Here is a 26,547-nt window from a genome sequence, read left to right as displayed (position 1 = left end):
GCCTTGTCAATAAATGCTGCTGGATCAAGGACGTATCTTCCTTTAAAAAAAAAATCACATTTGTCAATGTCCCACATGGCACATTAATGAATGATTCTATTGCATATCTACATGCCATCACTAATCCGTCAGGTAGTCGTGGGGTGGCAGATGGTGTGGCTGTGTTGCGAGAAGGTATGGCACTGATATGCTAATACCATCAAGGTTGGTAGACCCGGTCTCAGTGGGGATTTCAGATTGAGAGGGAGAGCTTCTAGAGCAGGAGGAAAGCCCTGGAGCTCTAACTCTGCAGCAAAGCTAGGCCTGCCAGGTTGTGATGTGCTCAAAGTATGACTGAGGAAGAGCTGGTTGCTCAGACCAGTGTCACTTTTAATGGTGTGGATGGAATAAAGCTGTCAGGACCTTTATTTGATGATCTGGCACACCTCAACATGAGGTCAAACAGCTATAATATCAACTAATAACCATACGGTGGAATACAAAAAAGTATTAACCTTAAAAAAGTATAAGTTGTCAAAAATGGAATGGTATTGCTCATTTTGAATCAGGCAAGCATGTTTTACAACTCACATAAACATAGAATTTTCTGAGGTATTAGGATCATGTGCAGAAATACATCATCAGGAAGGGCCAGAAATTCAAGCCAAACACAGAGGACGTGCAAGGAAACTTGTCAGATGGATCCTAGCAGAAAGCAAGCTCGCAGGGAACCCATCAGGTTCATCAGACCAGTAAGTCTCATGTCTAAAATATTTGTCTCAATGTTTTTCCTTCTACTCTGAGACCTTCTATTGTGAAAACAATGAAAATCGCTGGTATGTGTAACCTGGCGCCATCTACTTCTGCTGGCCCCGGGCACCTGAGGCTGTGGTTGGCATTACCTCCCAGTCCCCAGTCAGTCTCTTTCCTTGAGTCTTTGATTTTCTCCACTCTGCTTTGCTCCGGGCCGGGAGCGACCAATGGTTGCATCCTAGATGGCTGCTGTCAAGGCTGGAATACCTCTGTCCCGACTTTACAAGTTGGGACGTAGAGCATTGTCTTTGTGGATTAAGTGAGGCCCGTAGATGATCCACAAGACAATGATTCTAAGTTCCCAGGCTCAGGCACTCATTCCCTCAGGGAGCTTGCTTGTAGTTTGGATGTTTTCTGAAAGTGATATTGCCATAGTTTCTTCTTTAACTACTTTATAACCTTTGTCCCTTTTGCTATTGTGCTGTTGTTCATTTATTTATTAATGTACTGAAGAGTTACTTCATAAGAACATTACTTTTATATTTGTCTTATAGTTGGTGAATTACCTGAAGTTTTGTATATTTCATTATTTTGTGATTTTCTCCATGCAGAAACAAAACCCTATCACTTTTATCAGCATCTTTCTCCAGTATCTTGTTCATTTCAGGAATTAAGAGAGAGGCCTTTTTCTTTAAAGATTATATCATTGATTTATGGAGATATAGTATAGATATTACAAGATTACCATCTTCAAGATATAAACGTCAATGATTTTAGAAAATGTTAGACATTTCCTCCTGTCCATGGAACAAAACTTCAGAGCATTTTCATACTCAAATAGTTCATGTTTAAATATATGTATCACATTCCTACCCCAAGTTTTGGGAATCACAGTTTTTCTTTCTGAGTCTATAAATTTGCGTCTTCTAAACTTTTGGCATATAAAAAAACTGAATGACAAATAATTTTTTCTCTGACATTTTTATGTAGTTAAATGTTTTTAGAGTACATCCCTGAAGTAGAATATATTTGTATACTTGTCCCTTTTATTGGTAAAGAGTATTTCATACAACACATTACGCAGTTTTTTCATGGATTTTTCTAGATGGTGGATATTTGATTAATTTAGACTACGGCTATTATGTGCATATATTAACATTTTCATATTTATTCTTATGAAAGTTTATGCTCTTATTTCCCTTGTGTGAGTTATAAGAGATCGAATTGCTGGATCGCATATCATCATGGACAATTGAAAAACATTGAAGCTGTGAAGGGTTGAATCTTACTTGGATCTACAACCAACATCCACGATGGCAACCATCAAGACATCACATGCCATTTGCATTGGGGAAGTCTAATGTAAAGAACTCTTTACAGTAGTAAAAAGCAAAGCTGACACTTTTGAGGATTAAGTTATATTTGACCCAAACTGTAGCTTTGACTTCTCCTTGCAAACATGTGACAGCTGGGTAACGTGTAAGGAAGACCAACAGGCAGATGCATTTAAATGAAGGTATGGGTGAAAAATTAGGATCTACAATAGACTACCAGAAGAACAAACAAATCTGTGCTGAAAGAGTGCAGCTGTAATTCGGGGAGATGCAGGTGTTCTTCATCCTTAGTTGGGACATGTTAGTAAGAGGGACCCAGCCTTAGAGAAAGGCATTATGCTGACTGCAGTAAAGCATTCCAGAAAAATAAAACAGGAGACCCTTGCCCGATGGTGTGAGATAGTTGTCAACAGCAAAATAAAACAGAGCCCACCCGGGAGGATGAGCTATGACCATGAAATATTGGTTACCAAAAGGTTGCTGAGTCAGAACTGTCCTGTGACTTAAAAAATTGTCAGATATAGAAGTCTTTTGAGGTCTTGGTAACATCACACAACACACATCTGCCTCAGCAATCATGATTATAAATGGACCTGTAAAAATTAACCAGACTAGAAATGGATATGATTAGTTTCAGTAATAATATCTGGTCTGCTAATTTCATATGTTATTGAAGGAATCATTTATTAACAACAGGAAAGTCTGTTTAATCTTTAATTGGACCTGAAATATTTGGTCATTTACTTCTAGATTGTGATTCACTGGGACATTTAACCAACAATAAGTCAACTCCAACAGTGTGTTTCCTCAGAAAGATCTACTTTTCAGCTTCATTCTACTTTTTTTTTTCAAAAAAAAAATTTATCTTGAAGAATACAGATTTCTTTCTAAAAATTAGGTATCAGCATGTTAAGTTCTGCAAATCCATTACCCCTGCTCTTACTTGATTTTTAAAAATAGTACTTGGATCTACGGCAGACATTTTGTATTCAATAAATAGACACAAAATACACACACAAAGACTCACAAATGAATTGATGATGTCCAAGAAGAATAGGAACCCTTCCATCTGAGTCAGTGGCATGTGGATTGTTAATTGTGGTCTTAACCAGGATCCTTGAGTTTGAATTGGTCATTAGAATGATCATGCTTTTTGAATTTAATTACCAAGAAAATCACTGAGCATTTTTTAAGCCTAAAACTGACAGGTGTGAATTGTGGCCCTGCTTTGAGTATTGTCCCTTTGTATGGCCAGCACCGTTGCTTGAATTTGTAAACTTCATTCAAATTAGAAAATTTTTAAAAAATTTTTAAAACATGAAAGACTTTTCTCCTTTTTATTGGATTTGCCTTTGAATAGTTATAGTATCTCTTGATTCTGCTGAGAACTACATTTACTATTAGATTTTGTAACGTTTTGAGTTTTCGATTGGATTGTAAATGTGCATCTCTATTATGGGCAATGATTGGGAAAGTTACTTCGATAGAAAAGATACTTCCTGGTTAAAGATGATCTCCATTCTATGAAAGGCAGGCCTTTTGCTAGATTTCGTTTTCCTGGCAAAAGATAGCAAAAGTTTGGGAAATATTAATTGGATTTTCTTTAAACTAAAAAAAAAAAATGAATAGGAGCCCATGATGAAGAAATTTATTCAACACACTGGAAATCTAATACTTCTACATGCCATGTTTTATTCTCATTCTCTCTGTCTGTTCCCATGGTGCTAAAGACCCCGTGTGTTTGTCTCTGAAAATGCACAGCAGGAGGAGACCATCAGGATTTGAGTACATTGAAGGTCTTTCTCCTACGCAATTGTGTCTTCTGTACAAAGCACAAAAGAGGGGGAAAGAACAGACAAGGAAGTGAGGACATCTCACAGATCCACATTCGACCCAAAGTAAGAAATATAAATGAAACCGTTTTTTTTCCCTCTTTTATTCTATTTCTTTTCATGAAGCTATTGCAGAAAGATGATTTTTCTGGAGAATTCTTTTGAGTTTTCATGGGGAAGGTTTATAAAGTGCTAGGAGTGGGAGCTGAGTTCAGGGGATGCTAAGAAGTGGGGGTTGACTAGGAGGACACTAAAGGAAAAGGAACATAAAACACGATAAGCAAGAGCGAGGGCCTCCAGAGGGAGGTCAGGTCTGGGGAAATTCATCGAAGAGAATTTTTCTGTCTAGTCACTGAACCAGAATGAGCCGGATGCTGAAGAAGCACTCTATTGTGGAGGACAGGGAGAAAACTGAATATATGTTCATGTGTTGCAAAAACTGGGACAGAGATTCTTTCTTGAGGATCAGGATCTTCATTTCAGCTCAGGAGACCTGAAGATCAAGAGAAGATAGTTGCTTCAAACATCCTCTATAACCAACTTCTCCCCCCACCGTCCCCACTGCCAACTCACAGAACCTCATGGTAGAGCAGCACAGCCAAAAGAAATGAAAACAAACTAGTAATTAACTTCTTATATTTCCATAATGCAATGCCATCTGGAGCTCAGGGCTGTTCAGCTCAAGAAGTATCTTTCACACAAAGTCCCTGAGCAGAAGCCTGAATCCAAAGGATTTCCTACTATTTCTGTCTCCTGTCTTGCCACCGCTACTAGCAACTAGAGGAGAATCAGGTGTAATTTTAAAAGAAAGTTAAGTGTTAATACCTGTGGGCTGAAGTCCAGACTGGCCTGAAAAAAAGAGAGAAAAACATGGATTCATAAGAAATAGAAATCTGTCCCCATAGCCCAGGTCTTCGGTTCCAGAGGTCCCACCTGACAGCTGTCAACTACAGCAAGTCATATGACACAGGGCAGAGAAGACAGCAGGCTCTGAGCCTCTGCCCTGTATGAAGAGTCTGACACGCAAACCCAGCCTGATGTTCTTGGCCTGGTGGCTCTCCCTTCCTTTGCCCCAGCAGCTTGACCCCAGATCTAGCTCCCTGAATAGCAGCCTTTCTTTGTCTGCTGCAGGCTGCAAGCACCTTGCTGTGACAATAACCATGAGCTTCTGATTTTTAGCTGTGATGGAATGTGGGCTTTGGGGAAATAAACGTTTCACATGGTCACTACAGAACACTGGCTAGAATGCAGTTGGATTTTTCTCCCTCAGAAGGGCTCTCAGAGGGGATTGTGGTCACGGACAGCATCCTTACCTTTCTGGTTTCTGAAGTGGATGAACAGCCCCGCCCCAAGGAAGAGCAGACCCAGGACAAAGCCCCCGATGCCGCTCAGCATCTTGCTCTGTGCGGATTCTGATTGTGCTCCTGGAGAAAAAGCCAGGATCGGTGATTGTTACCACAAATCTACCTTCTCAGACTGAGACCCAGAGAACGGGGAGGGATTCTGTTATGTATTATGTAATTTTCCTACGTAAAATAGAAAATCTGCTCACTTCTCGAGGGAAAATTAAAAATTCAATTTGAGTAAATACAAGGCTCAGACATAGAACGCATCAACATTCACTGGGCTGACATTGCATGTGACCAGGAGTTGATGCGTAAAGAGCCTGGACTCCATGCCATTGAGTAGCTTGTCTAGAAGGACTGAGCTCATGAAATCAGTGCTGAGATTTCATTCCCTAGAGCAGGTGGGCCCTGCACTGTCCAGGAGGCTCACAATGAACATCTAGACAGAGAGGTCCAGAGCAGCAGGACAGGAAGTGGAAGCTCAGCATCAGAAACAGGGTGTGGTACCCAGGATGAAGAGGTGATCATGTCCTGTGATATATTGAGAAGATGCACAATGGAGACAGGCTCTTTTCTGCCTCCCAGCCTTCATTGTGTCTCCTAGGAAATAAGTATTTGGGGAAACTTTGAAAGAACTTTATCCATGACCTGAACTAAAGGAGATGAAAACTGAGAGAATATGGGAATATGGCATGGGAAGAAGAGAAATCTGACACTCAGGGATAGGCCTAGTCCCGCTCCTCGGTGAGTGAGAAGGGTATGAGGTCACATAGAGCTGCTCACTCCACTCCACTGTGAGGGGGCTCGTCAGGCTCGGGTGCTCCACTCGGCAGCTGTAAACCTCTCCACTCTGAGGAGTGACTTCCAGCATCTCCAGCATCTGGAAGGTCCAGTCTCCATTCTGGATCAGGCCTGTGGACACAACCCCAGCCTTCTCTTCCTGGCCATTGCGGAACCATGTGACTTCAATGTGCCCTGGATAGAAACCATTCACAGAGCACACCAGGAGGTTGTGGTGCTGCAGGGGCTGAGTCTTGGCAGGATACACACTCACCACAGGCTCCACTAGGAGAGAAAAGGCAGAGAGATCAGTGAGGGAGACAGAGGAAGTCTTGCTGTGCTGCCCCTCTGTTATTCAAATTAAGGCATCTGTCTTGGGCATGCCTCCCTCAAAGCTCCTCAGTGTGGCCTGGGGGTGGAAATTGATCCTTACAACATGGACTCCTAAAGTTTGAAATACACAAGGAAAATGGCATGTTTTCAATGTAAGGGACAGTTTATTCAATATTGAGGTGTTTACCCAATTTTGCAAGGCATGCATTATTTTTAAAATTACCTGCACCTCAGCTTTCTCATTGATCCCAAGCCCAAAGTCACTGCCACTGAATTCATTCTGACCCACAGCAACCCTAAAACACCAAGTAGAACTGTTTCTGAGGCTGTCAGTCCTTAAGGAAACTTGGAGTGTCTTAGTTTCTGGGTAGACGGTCGGGTCATTTGAACTGCGGCCTTTCCACTTGCTGCCCAATGCTTATCCACTGGGAAACCAGGATTTCTTTACTCAACAATGAAGGATGATAATGGTTATATCTTATCTTTGAGAGTCATACGATAATAGATCAAATTAACATATATACACCTGCAGTTAGCCTTCAATAGATTATCATCTATTTTATTATAATGAATACATTATTTAACAAATATACATAGATTAGGCTCTATTTGTCACCCAGTTGTTATCCTGGTCTACTCTGAGAGAAAATGTGATTCCAGTAGGGAGGATGGGTTGGGCTGGGTGGGGCGGAAAGAGGCTGCAGCCCTAGTGTCCCATCTTGACCTGCTCACACATTTACAGCCACAGCAGAGCCTCCCCACTGGGAGGCAGCAGGCACAGAGGTGATGCTCTCACCCTGTGAACTGGACCTAAGAGGGCATGCGTTCTGAATGAGGAGAAAGTAACACTGAGATCCAATCATTTAAAGGTCATAAGTCTCACTCTTTTGTCAGGACACACTCACCAGCACTGACATTGTTACCATTTACAATCATTTCTCTCTGTAATGAGACATCTGAGGTCAGGACCCCGTCTTGCGGTCATTACTCTATCAGACTCATGCACCCCCTGATATACTTCAGAGCACATCGGGAAATACGTTATAAAAAGGGGGATGCAACTAAGAAACCACAGTTTTGGGGAACCACATACCGGGGGCTTTCAGGTTGATGAGGAATCATGAGTAATACTTTTTAATATATCTCATATAATAAAGTGTTTAAATCTTTACATTGAAAACAACAATCAAGCTACAAACCACACACTGAAGAAAGCCAAATGAAATATCACCAATATGTTAACAATCTGAATTTCCAGAGAACTGATTTCTCTGAGGAAAGTATAGAAACCCAGAGATATTACTAAATAAGTAATTCTAGAGTAATTGCAACTGCCCAATAGATATATGAATATATTTAGCAAGTTGAGAAATTAGAAGTACAAATTGATAGCAATGGAAGCTTCACTGAGCACTTGGCGATACTACAAATAACTGGAGCCACATCTGCAGAAGAATGAAGCAGGACACAGACCCCACCCATCAACAACCTCCAGAAAGGTGTGTGCAGGGCTGTCTCCTCTCCCCACCCTCCTTCACTCTGGAAGCTGAGCAAATAATCAGAGAAGCTGGATGGCATGAAACGCCAGGCGTAGGTGTCTAAGAAAGACCATCATCGCACTGAGAATAGAGAAGAGGTGTCCATGTCCAACCAGTGCTGCTCAGGACCCAGATAGATGTCCTTGCTACACAGTCCAGGGTGAGTTGTGGCCTCAGTCCCTGGCAAAGCCGTGCACTCTCTCACTGAACGAATGGGCAGGGAATGAGCTTGGACAAAACAAATGAGCGCGCACACTGTCCCAACAGAGACCTCGGCCCAAGAAACACGTGAATTCTGGACGAAGAGGGACTTGATTGCTGGGTGAGCTCAAAGATGCTACTGACTGGGGCACGTCTTCCCTGGGCTTTAAGGAGCCACTGTGCTCTTTGGGCCCAGCTGCAGGTCTCTGCTCTGTGATAAACCCCTTCACACAATGTTGTCTTTTTGTCCATGCCATCTCTAGGAACAGTTCATCTGTGTAACAATGTAGATATGTATGTTTTTTTAAAAAAGCAAAACTTTGGACCTAAATAAGGGTCTGTAAAAATTCATCCCAGTTAACTGCTGTAAAATACCGTCCAGCATATGACCCAGGGGAAGGAGGAAAGTGAATTAGCTGTCCAGTCTCAGGTGATTCCTAACAAGCCCTGAAGTGGTTCTCTCAGAACAGAGACCCCAATCGGCCTGCCCCCTGAAGATGCCCTCTGAGTTCAGGGCGGCTCCAGCAGGACAACAAACACCAAGGTCCTCAAGTCTGTGGGATTGCCGAGGGGAGCCGCTATGCCTCCTCCCTGCACAAACTGACCCCAGCCGCCTTCAGTTTCCCCCCTTCCCTGCTCTGGACCACAAACCCACGGACTTCAGATGGTTATCGGGGTTTTTATCCCCCACCTCAGGGAGCCCCCATCTGAGCCAGTCCGCGAGAAATAATGAGCCCGTGTCTGCTCTGTGTCCTCACAGTGACACAGCCCGAAAGAGTCCTTCTGGGGCCCCGGGGTCTCAGAATTCACATGCCTCCCACCAGGGAGAACTCCATCCATTACTCAGGCCCTGTGCCCTCAGAGACCTGTTCACACAAACAAACAAACAGCGCGTGATGCTCATTTCCGGGATCTTCCGGCTGGGAAGCATGGGTGTAAGGACGGTGTGTGACTACCTTCACAAGACACCCACTGTCCCCTGTCCACTTCGGTTCCCCCCACGGCCTCCCAAATCCCCCAGCCCCTGCCCTGCCGGCCCCCATGTCTCCCAGGACCCCCCAACCCATTCCCATCTCAGGCGCCTTCCCTGCAGCCCCGCCTTCTCCCCATCTCAGCTTCTCCCCCAGCGACCCAAGGGCCCCAGAGAGACCCTCCTGCACCCACACCCTCCGCACCCACACTGCCCCCCACAAGACAGACACACACACACACACTGACAAACTGACACACGCGCGCACACACACACAGACACGCACGCGCGCGCTCACCTCGCCGCTGCACGGAGAAGCCCTCAATGACCCCGTAGTTGTGTCTGCAGTACGTGTCCACCTCTGCCCGCCTCCGCTCTATGATCTCCTTCTGGCTGTTCCAGTACTCAGCATCCGGCCGGCCCAGCTCCGTCACTGCCCGGTACTCCCCCACGTCGCTGTCGAAGCGCACATACTCCTCTCCGTTATAGATGTGTCTCTCCACTAACCGCACCCGCTCCGTCCCGTTGGTGAAATGACACTCAAATATAACCTGCCACAGGAAGTGAGCTGCGGGGACAGGAAGAGCCAGTCAGCAAGAACTCCTGGGGGGAAACGCAGACCACGCCCAGTGGGCATCACCCTGCCGGCAGAGGGTCGCCCATACTCCCAGGCCGACCCCTCTGGTACTTCATCCCCTCGGACCCCCACCCCGCCCATCCCCGCGCCTCTCTGAGCCAGGCAAGCCCATCTGCCTGTCCCAGGGCCTGGCGGAGCCCCTGCTGCTCAGACTCAGACCTCAGCCTCCATTGGGCGCCCAGGAGGCTCTGTCCCTGTCCTGTGTCTACACAACCTTTCCTGCAGCCCCTTCTGTCACAGGGTCCCCTGACCCCCAGCTCAGAGTGAGGGGAAAGGGGCAGAAAGACCCGGAAATGGAAGAGGCTCCAGGCCTCAGGCAACCGCTCAGCCTCATTCATTTGTTCCTCCACAGTTCAACCTGTGAGGAATCATTCCCTTTGCTGCTTTTGCTTTGACTCAGAAGTTAAACATCAATGCAGCTATTACCGCGACAATAAGGACCAACATGTTCTCTACACTGACAGGACAATAAACAAACAAATAAAAACAGAAAAGCCAAACTCCCAGAGTTGCTGCTGAATCACAGAGACCTCAGGTGACAGGGGCCAAGTGGCTCTGCAGGTTTCTGAGACTGTCACTTTACCGGAGTGGAGAGCCTGGTCTTTCTCACACTGAGTCCTGGGGGGTCTCCACCTGCTCATCTCACGGGGAGCAGCCCACCATGGAACCCCTAGGCCTCCCTGGAACACAAAACGGCCGGATGAAGGAATTGTTTAAAATCTGTCATATGATCTACTTCTATCGCCTTCTGATTTGTCTTCCTTTGCTCAGCGGCAACATGTAAAACACTCGATTCCTTTGTCATTTTAAGTCCAAACTGCAAAAATATTTGTGGACAACTACCAACACTGAAGCTCTGAGTTCTAGGAGGGAAAACAAGATAAACTGCACTGTGGATTACCTGAGAGCGCTGCCACCCCGACCATGAGGGCAGGGCACAGTGTGGGAAGAGAAGGTGGGGTTGTGAGCCCACATCCTGGGACAAGGCAGCAGGGCTGTGGGCAGGACTTTCCCAAAGCTCTGCCCTGGGCACCTCTCTGCTGCCCTTCTCTGTTCATGGAGTCAGTGAGAAGTACCAAAGCCCGACACCTTTTCTTTAGCAATCAAATCCAGTAATGTCACTTTCTCCTTTCCAAATGCACGTCTCAAAGTACTGGGACTTTCATGTCAGCCCAAGGCAGGGAACGCGATTTTCCCCAGAACAAAAGCACATGGAGCCCGTAGGTGGTGAAGCCTTGTAGGTGATATTCACCGTTTAGATTTAGTGATAAATAACAGTACATGAGGAACTATTTCTTTAAACAGATAAAAAACCAGGATCCAATAAAAAACAGGTTCCCCATTCCTTATATACAGTACATAATCAAAAGATCTCATAAAACAAAATATGAGGGAAAATATTTGAGTTTGATGATAAACTCATTTGTCAATTCTGCCCTGTTTAGAGGTCAGATATGTCTCAGAGCTCTGACCTGTAGTGTGTGTGCTTCTGTGTATTCTTGTGATTTTTTTTAAGTTTAATCAAAGTGAGGATGGGGTTTAAAATATTTTAGGGGAGCATTGATGATTGTATAACTGAACTCAATGGGACTGAACAACAGAACTGCATGTGAGTGGATCTAATGGATTTTGTAAAATATGTCAATAAAAGTATTTTTTTAAAACATTTTAGGAGGCATTGACAATTAAAGTTTGGGGTATAAAATTACTATGGATGATAGAGGAGTTATATAGGAAACTACTCGTGGCACTTAGCACCATGCCTGTCTTAACACTAGAGAGACAAGGATATTGTGAGCCATGTAACGTGAGCATAAGGGGTGACGATCACGAACTCCTTAGAGATTGAAAAGATCTAAACCTCATACCGATTGGCTCAATAAGATAATAAAGTGGAAAACCTTTGCAGAGAAGCAACCTAAAGGGCATTGGAAGGTGTGTGTATGTGACATGTGAGTCGACACCTTTCAGAAGCAGTGCATCGTAAGCTAGTGTTGGCGACTTTAGCAATGTTGACACTTCGCGATGAAGAATCCTCCACGGTGGGTGGGTCTGCCTTGACTGCCAGACATTGAGCACATCCCTGGCTTCTCCCCATCTCCATGCCTGCAGCTTCTCCCCAGTGCTGACAAGCCAAATGTCTCCAGACATGGACGAGCGCTTCCAGAGGGACAGCATGGTCTCTGGGTGGAAGCCACTGAGCCAAAGCATCTGAAGAATCAGGGCCGTAAAGTCAATGTTAACGAGAAAACGCGTGGCAATTGTGTGGATGGTTTTGTCAATATTACGTCTGAGGAAATCCTTAGGATGAAACACAGTTCCTTGTTGGCTGGAGTGTGAATGTGTGTGTGGTGGGGCTGATCCTAAGGACAGGGTACTTGGAAACAGACAGCAAGATTGAGAAAGTCCAATGAGAGAATGAAAAAACATCACGGTTTCTAAAAGCAGCTGAGTAAACGTTTGCAAGATGCCACCAAACAAACTGGGCAGTAAAAAAAGGTCCCTGCATTAGGCCTGCGGAATGGCTACATTGGGATATGATTTGTTGAGAATATTTTCACCAGTATAAAAATAAAAGGGGGACAATGAATGGACAAAGCTCCAGCATGGGTGTCTGGAAGGAGTAAGTATTTTCCATGTCATTAATTATCAACAATGGAATCGCAGATGGCCAGAGATGTGTTTATTGCCTGGCTTATTAGTCACTTTATATCTATGATTTCAATTGAGAATAGACAAGCTGCCATAGGTAAAAACAAAAATATAATTGTCTCTGTAAAACTGCCTCCTTCTTCTCATCTAGCATTTTATATAAAACCTTGATCATTTTCTCCATCATACATTTGTATTGAAGCTTAAGTCTGAGGATTCAGGAATAATTATATCCTATGAAAAAACCACTCCCCATGGAGTCAGTGCCCACTCCTAGCACCTCTATCAGACAAAGTAGCGCCGCAGGGTGACCAAGTCTGTCATCTGTAAACCCGGAGCACTCATCTCATAGACAAGCAGATAACTCTAACGGTTTCCCAGGGAACACTACTGGATCTGAACCCCAACCTTTATGGTAAGGAGCCCAGGACTATAACAGCTGTGACATTCTGTGTCTGCTGAAGGTTACAGGTGTCCAGGAATCCAAAACATTCTAGAGAAAGACTAACCTGTTAGTTATTTTGAAGGTGCTCATTAATAAATCAGCCTTAGATGTTAGCCATAGGTTTGGGGCTCTGTGGACTTTGCAAATGTCCACAGAGCAGATGAAGTTTTTAGAAACCCCCATGTAACTAATGATAAAGGAATCATATTCCATCTGTCTGGAGGTTGATAGATATTAAATGAAAGTTTACATATGCCAGAGAAAGCCGACATCACAGACGTGCTGAGCACTGACCATGAGCCCCTGGTAGACATGCTGGGTGATGGGAGGATGGCAGTGGTGACAGGAGTGCACAGGTGGAAAGGTTCCCAAAGATGACATGACAGGAGTAGGAGAGGGGTTAATTAGCAGCCTTGAACGAGGCGCATTCCCCGTGCAGTCAGAGACACTGCAGTTTCCTCAGGTAGAGACACTGCTGACGCGGAGCTGCAATGATGCGCGAAGAGACTTTAAAGTGACAGTCTGGTCACGGTGACTTCATCCCTGTGACAATGGATGAATTCATCCCTTTAAAAAGATGAATTGCCCAACTCAATGTGATGAGAAAGATGATAATGCCCCTGGTGTACCTGCTCTTCTGAGACCCTTCAGTGATGGGATGAAATATCTTGAGGGTAAATAATCAGCTTATGGTACATCATATGCAAGTTTCAAGTATCACTGTCTATTTTCTCCTAGAAAACATGTTCTAGTAGTTAGTCTATAGTTACCAAACTATATTATTTTCTAGTTCTTATGATGACAATGTGTTTCAAAATTCCATGTGGCCCTTATTCTGTAGCATGAATATTCATAATGTTAAGTGCAGAAATTTTTCCTGTTTTCCTGTGGATTGCTGCCTTCTCTTCCATCAAAGATGTTGGGAATTACTTGAGAACATGAATATTTTTAATAAATAAAAAGAGACACATGCAAAATGAGGGAAGAACTACACAAATGAAAAAAATAATTAAATCAATGTTAAATAAAGTAGACCAGACTCTTTGAATTTAAAAAATTATAATTGTAGAACTCTGCATGTTTTCAGATATCACTGATAACAGAGTATACAGTTACCTGGGTGTGGAAGAGAGGAAGACTATGTGGATAAAGGTGTTAAAAACTGTTGAAATAAAGAAACAGAAGCGTGGCAGAGAAGCCACACGTGTAGTGACTACTAGACTCATGCAGTCATCAAGGGCCGCTGGGCAGACTGAGAGTTCTTTTGGAGAGCATGCATGTACATGTGCATGGATGGAAACATTATCGCTACCTGAGGGAAGAGTGTAGCGAGACAGCCCGTAACCCTCATGCTTTCCCCGTGTCATCTCTTTAATCCACAAAACAGCTCCATGAAGATGGTGCTATTTTCCTCACTTGACAACTGATGGGATTAAAGCCCACAGGAGCCAAATGACGTTTCCATGGACAAATATTTCATGGCAAGTGACATAAGGATTAGATCTCAGGAGATCCAGCTCCAGGCTCCTAGCACTTCACCAGGACACTATATTAACTGTCTATAAGTGATGACTGTTATGTCCTGGGTCTAGAACCACAGTGCATGTGCGTGAGTCATTCCTAGGAAAGATGGACAAGGGGCTCACAATTGCTAAATATAATAAATCATTTTCAATTCTCACTGGAGACCACCAAAGACCTAAACTAATCCGAACATTCAAAATACTTAGGCTTTTGTTATTTTACATTATCTGCATGTTCCAACTTTTTAATCCCAAGTCCTTCTAAACAATAATGAACTCAGCACACAAGTGTCATATTAGAGCTCTGCTATTTCACTCTATTGACCTACATCTCATTTTTATCCCTTCCAATTGTAGGCCTTGTGTATAATAACTGCAGAATGTTCCCACGCTTTATGCTGAGAGAGGCGATTACCTTTGCTCATTGCTGTGTCCACTTTGCCTACAGCAGTGACTGCTGTATTGTTGTGAAACAAAATCCAAAGCCCTGCAATCAAGTGGATCCTGACTCACAGCTAGCATGTCTTGATTTTCAAGGCTGTAATTCTTTATGGGAGCAGATAGGGTTCTGTTGCTCCAGGTGTTCTTTAGGCCACCAGTGTTTCCTAGGTGAAATCATGACTGAGTGTGGAACCCATCAGCATTGCAGATACAGTCACTCCTGGACTCCTTCCTATAGTCTACACATCTCTGGTTGTCAGTTCCCTCCAGCTTGGATCAAGACACTCATTCTTCTGTGTAAGTCCAGCTGATTCTTTGGTCCCACAGCACAAGCTCTCTGGAAGGCCAGCTTCTTAACGGAGTCAATTCTACTGCTGTGGCCACGTCCTCACCTCCCATGCCCTCTTCAGTGAGTCACCAACCTGCATACACCACCGACTCTGCCAGTGTCGGTGCTCACGTTTCTGTCATGTTCTCACCGAGAATCTGTCACTTCTCAGAGGTGCTCGTCACCGTGGACCACGTCCTCCTCCTGAAATCAAATGTGCTCTCCTTGGCTTCTGCGCATCTTCTCCTTCTCTTGGTTTTCCTCAAGAGCAGTGGTGCTCCTGCTCAGTCACCTTGACTACTCATTTAACTAGATCAACTTTGAAAGTAAAGACACCCCAATGCTAGTCAATGACCCTCTTCTTGCTTTCTACCCAGATGATCTCTGCCCACATAATTTCCTCTACGTCTAGTATTTAATAGAGTTCAATGACACCAACTCCTTTATCCACAGTGCTAAATTCCCTCTTGATTCAGGTCTCAGATATTTAATTGGTCTCTTCACATCTAATCATTAGTGTCAAATGGGATATGAAACCTAACTTAAACCTTCATTTTTGTATCCTCCCACGTGAAACCATTTCTTCCTTTGATTTTTACAAACACAATTAAGAGCATTGTGGCTTCGGCGTCAATGTGGCTGGGCTAGAATTCTCAGTAGTTTGGCAGGAATCCCTCCTGATGTGTTCTTACCATGATGGGGGCTGCTTTGAGCAACCAAGGAGTTGTGGACAATATGCGAGGGAGGCAAGTCCTTTACTCAGGTCACAGCCCTGATACATTGCAAGCACGTTTCCTTGGGGTCTGACCTACTGCTCATATGAGTAGATTCTGTAGGGAAGCTAGTTTGCTTCTTGCTTGTCTCGATTCTGCATTAGATCACTGAGTTCGGGTTCTTTCTACTTGAGCCAGTGAAATGCAATATGGTCTTTCTGCTTTATTTCCTGTCTCCTGGATTTCTTCCTGCTTCCAGGTTTTTCAGACTTACTGGCTGTGCCAGTCCAGAAAATTCTCCAGTTGAACATGTGAACAACAGACTTCAACTGTTTCTGTCAGAGTTTGAGCCAATTCTTCATATATATCTCTTTATATGCTGTATATGTATGTGTGTGTATATATGTATATGTGTATATGTATGTGTGTGTGTATGTGCACACATGCTTTGCCTCTGTACAAACTCAACCTTACACAAACACCACTATCTACTTAGTTTTTCAGGATATAATCTTTAGAGATAAGTGTGATTTTCTGCTTTCCTGACTGTGTGCATTTTATGCACCAATACGCCATCTGACCAAACATGACCACTTTTCTCTGTCTTCATCGCTACAGAACTAAATTAAGCTACAAGTATATTTTCCCAAACGGTCCATTTGTCTCTAGTTATAAACCCTACAGCACCTCCACCTAGTGGATGGAATGATGGTTTACACTAACATCTATACCTCTCCTGAAGTAAACCTGTATGGAGCCCTGGTGGTGGACTGGTGCAGTGCTGGCCTGTGAGCTGCATGATGGCAGCTCTAAGCCACCAGAAGCTCCTCAGGAGAGAGATGGGGCCTTCTTCTCCTGTAAACAGTTACAGCCTCAGAAACCCACAGTGGGCGCTGTGAGCCATCACTGACTGGAGGACAGTGTATTTTTGAGATGTAAAACTGGTGGTGCTGTCAGGTAGGCATTGGAATGCTAACCACAGGGTTGCTGTTTCAAAGCCACCGGACATTCAGCAGGAGGAAGCTGAGGCTATCTGTCCCCAGGGGGATACAGCCCTGGAAACTTGATATCGGGTTACTGTGAGGCAGAACTGACTCAAGAGCAGTGGGATGCATGGCCCTTCTGGGACTCCACCTATGTCTTGATTTAAGTTCAGAATCTTCCCATGGCTGTCAGGCCTTAAATGCGTTGCCTCCTGACTCTCCCCTGAGCCTCATCTCCGTCCCTCTCCCTCTTGCTTGCTCTGCTCCAGTCACTCTGCCTTCCTTTCTCCCTCAACCCAGGAAACCTCCTCTCACATGGAGACCTTTCTGCTGAAGTTTCCTCTCCCTGCAGCCCGTGTCTCTCAGGTCTCCACAGGGCTGACTTTTCTCCTCATTCTGCTCATTCATCTCGTACCTCCCTGTCATTTTCTCAGGGAGAAATCTCAAGTCACTTGTTGTGGAATGAATATTGGAATTCACACAATAGAAATACAGAATTACTGAAGAAGATGTCAATTTTTTCAGAGTTCATGATGTAACATGACCTGAGTGCCCTGACCATGTTGGCTCTTCCTCTGACTTAGCCCACCTGTAATAATGACCACAGAGAGTGGGTACTTACGTTCGGTGTCCCTGGACAAAGCCAGAGGAGGGCTCAGCACCGTCAGTATCAGTATGAGAGCTCCCAAGTTCACCATGCTGGAGACCAGGAGGACACGAAGAGGAGAGGAACAAGCAGGTCTCTCAATGAGATCTTTGACCCTCCTCCACCCACATCCCAATAAATAGCAACCAAAGGACTCACTGCTTTGTCTCCGGATTGGGTAACCACGGTGCTGAGATCCAATCAGCATAAGGACTGCAAAGCATCACCAGTTGCTGGTCAGACATTTAGCTTGAAGGTCCTTTCCTGAAACAGACTGGTCTCCAGTGAAGAGAATTATTTCAATGCAATCCTTTACATAATGGAACCAACTACATCTAAATTCTTTAAATTGGTTAAATTGGTTCCTATCGTGTGCCTGCTCTGTGCCAATTAGTGAGGTGTCCACACAAGTGTAAGTCTTTCAGGAGCCTTCATCTCTGCTTGGATAGATGGCTGTTCTAGTGAATGTAAGTGTGAGTATATTTAGGGATAGAGAGTGTTAACAGTAGATCTTTGCTTTTCCATCTTAATACAAATCTAGGTGTGAGGAAATGGACCATTCACGGGCAAAATGAAGACATGGAAATTTTTCATGAATTTTAATTCTAGAACATACGGTGATTCTTTGGATATTAGGAGCCTTCTCCAGAAAAAGTATTCCCTGGTAACTGATGATATCACTGAAGTACAGCTTTTGATTGGACAAGATAATCTGTACTTTAAGAGATTGGAGTGTCTCTGATAAACAAGAGGATATTAAAAGTTAACAATTTAACCTGAATGAAAAGTTTTTCAGTTTTTTTCTCCTGAAGTTGTTGCTGCATTTGGTGGCATCTACAGTACACAGGGAGCCACTCCTTGTGGAATTCAAGGTCTTGCAAGTCCCTTTGGATATCTCTTCACCCAAACCTGATATAAGTTTAATGTTTCAAGTCAAAGGATTTAAGGCTCAGAGATGATTAAAGTACTCCGCAGCCTTAGCTCCAAAGAGCCTGCTTTAGAATCATGTTTATGTGGGACAGGGTTCAGTCCATTGCTCTCAGTTCCCATGAGTATTCTCATTTAACTGGCCATGATTTTCTAAATTGATCTTCCCTTGTTTACCCCCAGGAGTGATATGAAAACACTTTGTTAATTAATATGTTATAGAATATTCATGACATAGAAAACTGTATAGGAAACTATGAATTGCATGATTTCATATAACCATACAATTGAAAGCACAAATTTCACCTTTCAGAAAATCATTAAAGTTATAAAATAAACATAAGTTATAAAATAAATGTATCATTTCAGATTCAGAATTAAGTTCAGATAACACCTACAACAGTAAAGATTTCTAATTCTGTATTGGAGGAAAGCAGTGTGATCAAAATCCAAGACACCTGGAAACGATTAGTCCAAAAGACTAATGACCCACACAAAGTCTCCACAACCCTGAGACAGAAGAACTCGATGATTCCTGACCACTCGATGGTGGAGGAGGGTCAAAGATCCCAACTGCTCCCAACTGATCCCAACTGGTCACATTAAAATGTCTGAATGGAATGGAAGAAAAATGTGAAACAAAATTCAAATTTCTAAAAGAACCCAGGCTTGCATTACCAGTCAGATAAAGAAAATTCAGACCCCCAAGGGTATGGCCTTTAGTCCCCGTAAAATTTTGAGCTGACCCCACCTGTTTTAGAGCAATCCACCATTTAAGATCAAAAGGGCAGCATCTAGCAAAGGACACACACCGTTCACAGGGGTAGAAAGGAAGAAAATGGAACCAGGAAATACAGAAAGAAATTAGAATAAGGGATTATACACTGAGATGAGTGGGAACCAAATGTATATAAATTATTGCATGTAAAATTAATCATCAGCTCTTAAAACCATTTGATTCACAGTAAAAAAATTAAAAGAATTAAATTTTGCATTAACTCATATCTAACATAGTTCCAACAAGCAAACTCTCTCTCTCTCTCTTCTTTTTAAATCATTTTATTGGAAGGAGGGGTGTCTTACAACTCATCACAAATCCATACATATATCCATTGTGTCACGCACATTAGTACCTATGCTGCCATCATCATCATTTTTGAAACATTTCCTTTCTATTTAAGCCTTTGATATCAGCTCCTCTTCACACACCCCTACTGTACCCTCCCTCCATCATGAACACTTGATAATTTATAAATTATTGGTTTTTTAATTTTAATTTTAATTTCTTATGCTGACTAATGTCTCCTTTCACCCACGTTTCTGTTGTCCATCCCCCTGGAAGGAGGTTATATGTCAATCATATGATTGCTTTCCCTTTACTCCACCGACCCCCCTTTCCTTACCCTCCTAGTATCATTACTCTCATTATTGCTCCTGAGGGGGTTATATGTTCTGGATTCCGTGTTGTGAGCTCTTATCTGTACCAGTGTACAAGTTCTGGTCTAGTCAGATTTGTAAGGGAGAATTGAGGTCATGATATGAGGAAGCATTAAAGAGCTAAAGGAAAGTTGTGTGTTTCATTGGCGCCATAATGCACCCTGGCCGGCTCATCTCTTCCTTGTGATCCTTCTGAAATGGACGTCCATTGGGCCTCCACTCAAGCACTTACTCAATGCAGGAACACGTTGTTCTATTAAATTTGTATTTCAGGATGCACACCTTCCCAACACGATCGCTGGAGAAAAACGTGTGCATGTCAGGGGAAGCCAGCCCCTAACACATCATTACCAGTCCAGTAGAAGCAATTGTACAGCGATAATAAGTAAAGATCATAGTAAAGTTATAGAGAGCATGAGAGATACAAGAGAAGTATTGAAATAAATGGAGTCAGACACAATTCATAGTAGCATGTTCACCTCAGCCCCACTTGGTGGTCCACGTCAGGGAGAGATTTTAATGCTAGTCCAGGCTTTTATCTTCTCTGGGGACATGCAAGCCCCCTAATTACAGGTGAGGACATTTGTCACAGGAAGGGGTTTGCTATAGGTACAGCAATGAGAGGGGTGGTCTAGGGAAATACACGCAATAGGAAGAGGAGGGATTGGGGGTGTACATGTGACAAGTGGGCGGATCCTAGATTTTAGGATGGCAGTTTAACTTTGACCTGTTCTCTGGATCTCCATAGGAACCATTATCAGAACGGTGTAAACCCCACCTACAGGAACCATATAGATGACTGCAGGCATCCATTGCCCTTAACAGCAGGGAGTGGGGCCCACTGCAGTCTGGCAACTGATCGCCCTCTGGGAGGATGCCTGTGAGCATCTGACCTTCTCCCACATGTGCATAAGCAAATTTGGTGAAGGAAGCTGATGGTGCCCAGCTATCAAAAGATATAGTGCCTGGGGTCTTAAGCCTTGAAGGTAAACAAGTGGCCATCTATCTGAGAAGTACCAAAGCCCACATGAAAGAAGCACATCAGCCTGTGTGACCACGAGCTATCTAAGGGATCAGGTATCAAGCATCAAGAAACAAAAAGTCATATCATGTTAAGTGTGGGTGAGTGCAGAGTGGAGACTCAAAGCCCATCGGTAGTCAACCAGATGCCTCCTTACTGAAGGGTTGTTGGGAGGAGATGACCCAGTCAGGGTGCCATGTAGCAATGATGAAACATAGCTTTCCTCTATTTCTTAAATGCTTGCCCCCCACCACCACTCTTATGATCGCAATTCTACCTTACAACTCTGGCTAGACCAGAGTATGTACATCGGTACAGATAGCAACTGGAAACACAGGGAATCCAGGACAGATGACTCCTCCAGAACCAGTGGTGATGCCTGGAGGGTGGAGGGAATGTGCGCTAGAAAAAGGGGAACTGATTATAAGAATCTACGTATAGCTTCCTCGCTGGGGGATGGACAGCAGAGAAGAGGGCAGGGGGAGACGTCAGACAGTGTAACCTATGACAAAATAATAATAATTTATGAGTTATGAAGAGTTTATGAGGTGGGGGTGTGGGGAGGGAGGAGGAAAATGAGCAGCCGATATTAAGGGCTCAAATAGAAGGCAAATGTTTTGATAATGATGATGGCAACAAATGTACATATGCGCTTGACACAATGGATGGATGGATTGTGATAAGAATTGTACAAGCCCCCAATAAAAAATTTTTATTTAAATAAATAAAATTGAATACGTTATTGTTTGAAGAGAAGAAAAAGAAAGGGGATGTCCAATTGAATACAGATAGGCTGTGTACAAATTCTGGGTGTGCCAATGTATGATGTAGTTGCCCATGAAGATGTTGAGGAAATTGGTTGCATGTAGGAATCTGCACACTACTGGCACATCGCTGCTACACTATCCTCTCTGAGATCTCACATACATTTATGGGGAAGTGAAGAGATGTACGCAAACTCTCCACACATTTCTTAAACAAGAATCTGCACAACTTCTACAGTGTGATGCTGCCCCACAATGAAATCAGTCACTTGGCTTGATTGGGGTTGTGATTATGAGGCCCAAACTGAGAGTCTTCTGTGTATTGGGCTACCAGATTTTAAATTTATACATACCTGGAGACTCGCAAAACTTCCAGAATTGATGTCTAAATCATTTCCAAAGAATCCTGTCACAATGTTGTGCACAGGGACATTGAGTTCTCCAGAAAGCAGGTTGCTGTCAGTGTATCTCTAAGGTAGTGGTTTCTGCACAGGTTCAACAGCAAATAATTATCAGTTTTCCATGTGAAGCTGATTTTTAAACACGCTGAAAAATATCCTTGTATGTATACCATTTCTCTTGTCTATCTTTGTATTGTTTTCAAACTGACCCATTTCCAAAACATAGCAACTGTATAAAAACCCCATCACCCCAAAAGGTCTCTAAGAATGACTGTGGAGTAGCAATGAAAAGAAGTACAACCAGAATGTCCCTTAATAGCAAGGACAGTGACAACTCACTCAACTGAAATAAATGTAAAATTTCAACAACTTAACAACAAAATGAAAAGCCACCCACTCATAATATGAGCAAAGAACTTCTATATTTCACCTGAAAAGACATTTAAATGACCTCCAAACACTTGAAAAGACGCTTGGTATCATTAGCCACCAAAGAAATTCAAATGAAACCCATCATGGGATATCACTTTGCTCCCACTCAGCTGGCTCACATGAAAGAAAGACCATAACAAATGTCATCAAGCATGTCAGGAATCTGGGACTCTGATCTACTGCTGGTGGGAATGGCAGATGTTGCAGCCTTTATGGAAATCAGTCTGTCAGTTCCTCAAAAAACTTAACATAGAGCAATCAGTTAATCCTGCATTTCCACTCCTACATGTATCCCCAAAATATTTGAAAGCAAAAAGTTAAAAAGAGATTTCAACACCGGCGGTCATTGCCATATTATTCACAAAAGCTAGAGGTGGGGGAAAGTTAATGTCCATCAGCAGAAATGGTAAGATACTGTGCAGCCAATGAAAGGAAGTCTTGATTAGGAGAAATGAAATCTTGATGCAGCGTGGATGGAGTCAACTGACAGAAGAAGCTCAAACAAATGGAACCTCAGGGGACAGCGGGCTTGTATTACTGATGGAGGATTAAAAGAGCCTGAGGGTGGTGGTGAAAATGGAAGAATGGTATCACTGTCACTAGATTGTACATGTAGATACAGGTGAATTGGTGCATGCTTTGTTGTGTATATTATGAACAGCAAAATACCTGAAATTTGGCATAAAATATAAAACAAAACAAAAGCATGCATGTAAGCTGCCATGAATAGTGCTAATAGTACAGAGGTGAAGAGTGTCACTCCTAAATGCAGGTGCACCTAGAACTTCAGAGTGTGAGCTGGTTTGCAATAGAGTACTTGCAGATGTCGTGACAGGATGAGATCATATTGTGAAGATACAGGCAGGAATAGGAGTGAGGCTGCTGGGTTTTTTTTCAAAATATTATTTTTCAAGAAGGTACCTGAGTATGACACATTGAATTCTCTTTTCTTCTCAGATTCCATTTTAATGTCAAGAAGGCATTTGAAAAGATATTTGGTGAAATCATGTAAAGAAAGAACATAATTTTAAAGATAAAAGTAAAGAAAGAAGAGTAGGCATTGGATTTGTTATTAAAGAACATTACAGAAAATATGCAAAGGCATGGGGTGAGATACAAAGACACAATTAGTCCAAAGGAATCATGGGCCATGCAAATCCCAGCCTCTCTGATCCTGAGATCAGAAGAACTAGATGGTGCCCAGCTACCACTACTGACCACTCTGGAAGGGATCACACTAGGAGGTTCGGGATAGAACAGGAGGAAATGTAGAAAAAAGTCGCAATCATAAAAAGACCAGGCTCAGTAGTCCACAAGAGAATGGTGGACCCCTGAGAAACCTTTCCATTTTGGACCTTCACTCACCACTGAGCTCAACTTCCATCCAACTGATATAGGTGAACAGTAAGATGCGGGAGGTAACTGTTCCTCTGAACAGTCAACCATAGGAGAACAAACAGGCAGCCCTTCAAGTAGAAAGCAGGTGTTTGGAGAATGATGATGGCAACAAATGTACAAATGCGCCTGACATAATTGATGTATGTATGGATTGTGATGAGTTGTATTAGCGACTAATAAAATGATTTTTTAAAATAGGGTGGGGGCAGCCCTTGCCCAGGAATCTATGTTAGAAGTCAGGAGGGGTAGGAAAAGAGGAAAATTGGGAAAAGTGAAATACAGGCAGTCAGTGGGGAGAGTGCTGTTGCCTTGTGGAATTGCAGTCCCTGGCACAAAACACAGTGCGTATTAATAGTTATATGGAAAAACCAATTTGTTCCATAAACTTTCACCCAAATCACAATAAAAAGTTAAAATAAAGCCAACTAAAAGTTTTAAAAAGAAGAAGAAGAAAAACAGATCACAGATGTATGAGAGAATCTAGAATCCAGAGAAGCAAATACACTCTGCATGTGTAGCTGAGCCATCTACTAACGGCAGAAATGAAAACGAGGGGGATAAAAGTGCTCTCAATGTGTATGTGTTCATGAGCTGTGCCCCTCCATCCTATTCTCCTGCCTTCCACCAAATACACTGTTACCAAACAGAGAAGTGAAACTGGTATTTGTTTCCATCAGTTAATAAAATATTTTAATAGAAAATTTCAAGAAGGCGGGATCCTTTTTTTAGTCTTGTTACCATTTATTGAGTTGCCTCAAAGCAAGATATTTGAATCAAAGTCTAATGATCCAAGTCCACACCTTGGGATAGTAGGCATGTATTCTCCTTACACTAGGATCTTTCAACATTAACTCCAAGGGAGTATTTCCATTCCTTTCATCCAAGCAGGACATTTTTATAGATACTGACTCAGGTTACAGAAGGTGAGAATAGAAAAGGGAGAGATTTCTTTAAGTACAAGTTTTAGCGAGGAAGAATGGCATAAAATGCAATTTTAAAAACAGCATTGGCAACAAAGAGCCTAGTTCATGTAAAGTAAACACATGTGGGTCATAAATGGAAAATAGGATAGAGTGACCTAGGAGAATATGTTGAGTCAGAATTACTATAGAACTGAGAAATGCCTCACTAGTAATACTGAAAGGGGCAATAGTGGTGTTCAAAGAATGAAAAGATAGTGAGGCAAGGTTACTGATTCCCAAAGGATGTTCTAAGAAAACTCATGACCAATGCCATTTGTGTAAGGAAATTAAAGAGGATTCTCAATCGTTTCTGAAGCCACATCCAGTTTGATGAAATAACAGGATCCATTTTTGGGAGACTCAAGCTGTTACCTTGCTCAGGTACTAAGGTTGGAGAAGGAAGTCTACCCAGAAGCACCTTGCAAAAATGTTTTGGGAACCAAGGTCTGAGAAATCAGCTGTTGAAAACCCCATGGAGCACAATATGACACATAGGTCTAGTCCATCAGACAACACCTTAAAAAAAAAACGATCCAATCAGCTTCCAGGCCATCTTTTGGAACTGATGAATGGATGATGGGAGGAGAAGTACTGGGTACCATTTAGAAAACAATTGTGGGACTGGTTAACTGCTGGCCACTAGTCAGTGCATTCTTCATTTCTAGGAGATAGAGTTATTCATTTCTACCAAGTGGACGTTGTTGGAGACAAGCAGGAATTTCTGCCCAAGTGAGCAGAAATTTAGAGTTTTGTGGAAGGAGTTGTATTCTTTTGCACATTTCTCAATCCAATACACTCATGAGGAGTCCTGGTGGTGCTGTTGGGTAACTCGTTGCAGCTAACCACAAGGACAGCCATTCAAATCCAACAGCTGCTCTGTGAGAGAAAGATGAGACTTCCCTGCTCCCATCCTGATTGATCTCCTCACAAACCCTACATAAGGTTGCTGGGAGATGGCATTGCCTTGCTGGCATGGGACTGGTGGGTCTCAAAGGTCACAATCAGAACTATGTTATGGATATCTCTTTCTGCTGTACTTTAATGCAAGGATTTTAATCATGTGCTACTACCTCTTTCTTTTTGTTTGTTTGTTTTTATGATTTTATTACTAATCCAGGACAACTAAGTGTCCAGATAACTATGATGGAATGTAATTGGGGTAAAAATATAATGAGATCATCCTGTTTTACTCTTTAAGGTATGGTTCGTCAATAACAAAATTTTTTAAATAGACATTTAAGTCTCTTCCTAAAAAGTATCCTTTATAAACACACAAAAAAGTAACATTCCTCTGATTCAAATATTAACTTTGCTTAAAAATTACTTACACTCAACTTAAAAAATACTTTTATTGGAGGCTTTTACATCTCGCTACTTTCACTTTCTTCGTATCTGCAATCCACATGGGGATACTCAATTCACAAAGAGTTTATTACAAATTTTATTAAGGTTTCTTATAATCAAAGGATTCTTCTAGTGGAAAGATACAAAGATACATATGATTTAGGTCATAGGACCCCAAACTTATTTCACCTATATTTTTCAGTGGGGAAAAAATACCATGGGCCACCCCTCCCTCCTCCCTTGGCAATTAAAAACACTTACACTATGGCCTGTCAGCGAGGGTAAAGTGCAGGCATCTGCATTTGCAGCCCTTCCAGATCGCTCTAGGCCTCCTGGGGGGAATCACCCACTTGGGGAAACACTGATTTAGATCCCTCTTTTTTAGGAAACTGGAGTCCACAGTAAAGAAGAACAGAGTTAATATAAA

The 26,547-nt window shown here is 42.8% G+C and overlaps 1 protein-coding gene across 1 annotated transcript; it reads right to left on the bottom strand.

Annotated features, from left to right (window-relative positions):
* Window positions 1-3,733: 3,733 nt before the first annotated feature.
* Window positions 3,734-17,534, bottom strand: LOC142453672 (DLA class II histocompatibility antigen, DR-1 beta chain-like). The gene is made up of 6 exons (XM_075555215.1): window positions 17,411-17,534; window positions 9,365-9,634; window positions 6,028-6,309; window positions 5,212-5,322; window positions 4,724-4,747; window positions 3,734-4,391 (listed from the first exon to the last, which is right to left on the bottom strand). Exons 1-6 carry the CDS (start codon window positions 17,484-17,486, stop codon window positions 4,378-4,380), a joined length of 777 nt encoding a protein of 258 aa, XP_075411330.1. The 5' UTR covers window positions 17,487-17,534; the 3' UTR covers window positions 3,734-4,377.
* Window positions 17,535-26,547: the final 9,013 nt, after the last annotated feature.

This window comes from Tenrec ecaudatus, chromosome 7, assembly GCF_050624435.1.
Source record: "Tenrec ecaudatus isolate mTenEca1 chromosome 7, mTenEca1.hap1, whole genome shotgun sequence".
Lineage (NCBI taxonomy): Eukaryota > Metazoa > Chordata > Mammalia > Afrosoricida > Tenrecidae > Tenrec > Tenrec ecaudatus.
This window is presented reverse-complemented; position numbering and strand designations above follow the sequence as displayed.

What these genes read in the sequence shown, in the direction of transcription:
- LOC142453672 (XM_075555215.1), bottom strand. Translation starts at nt 17,486, where the DNA reads ATGGTGAACTTGGGAGCTCTCATACTGATACTGACGGTGCTGAGCCCT. An exon ending in CCCCCTCACAGTGGAGTGGA is followed by an intron (nt 5,323 to 6,027) that starts GTGAGCAGCTCT and finishes CTTTTTCTCCAG; the next exon opens with GAGCACAATCAGAATCCGCA. An exon ending in CCACTTCAGAAACCAGAAAG is followed by an intron (nt 4,748 to 5,211) that starts GTAAGGATGCTG and finishes TCTTTTTTTCAG; the next exon opens with GCCAGTCTGGACTTCAGCCC.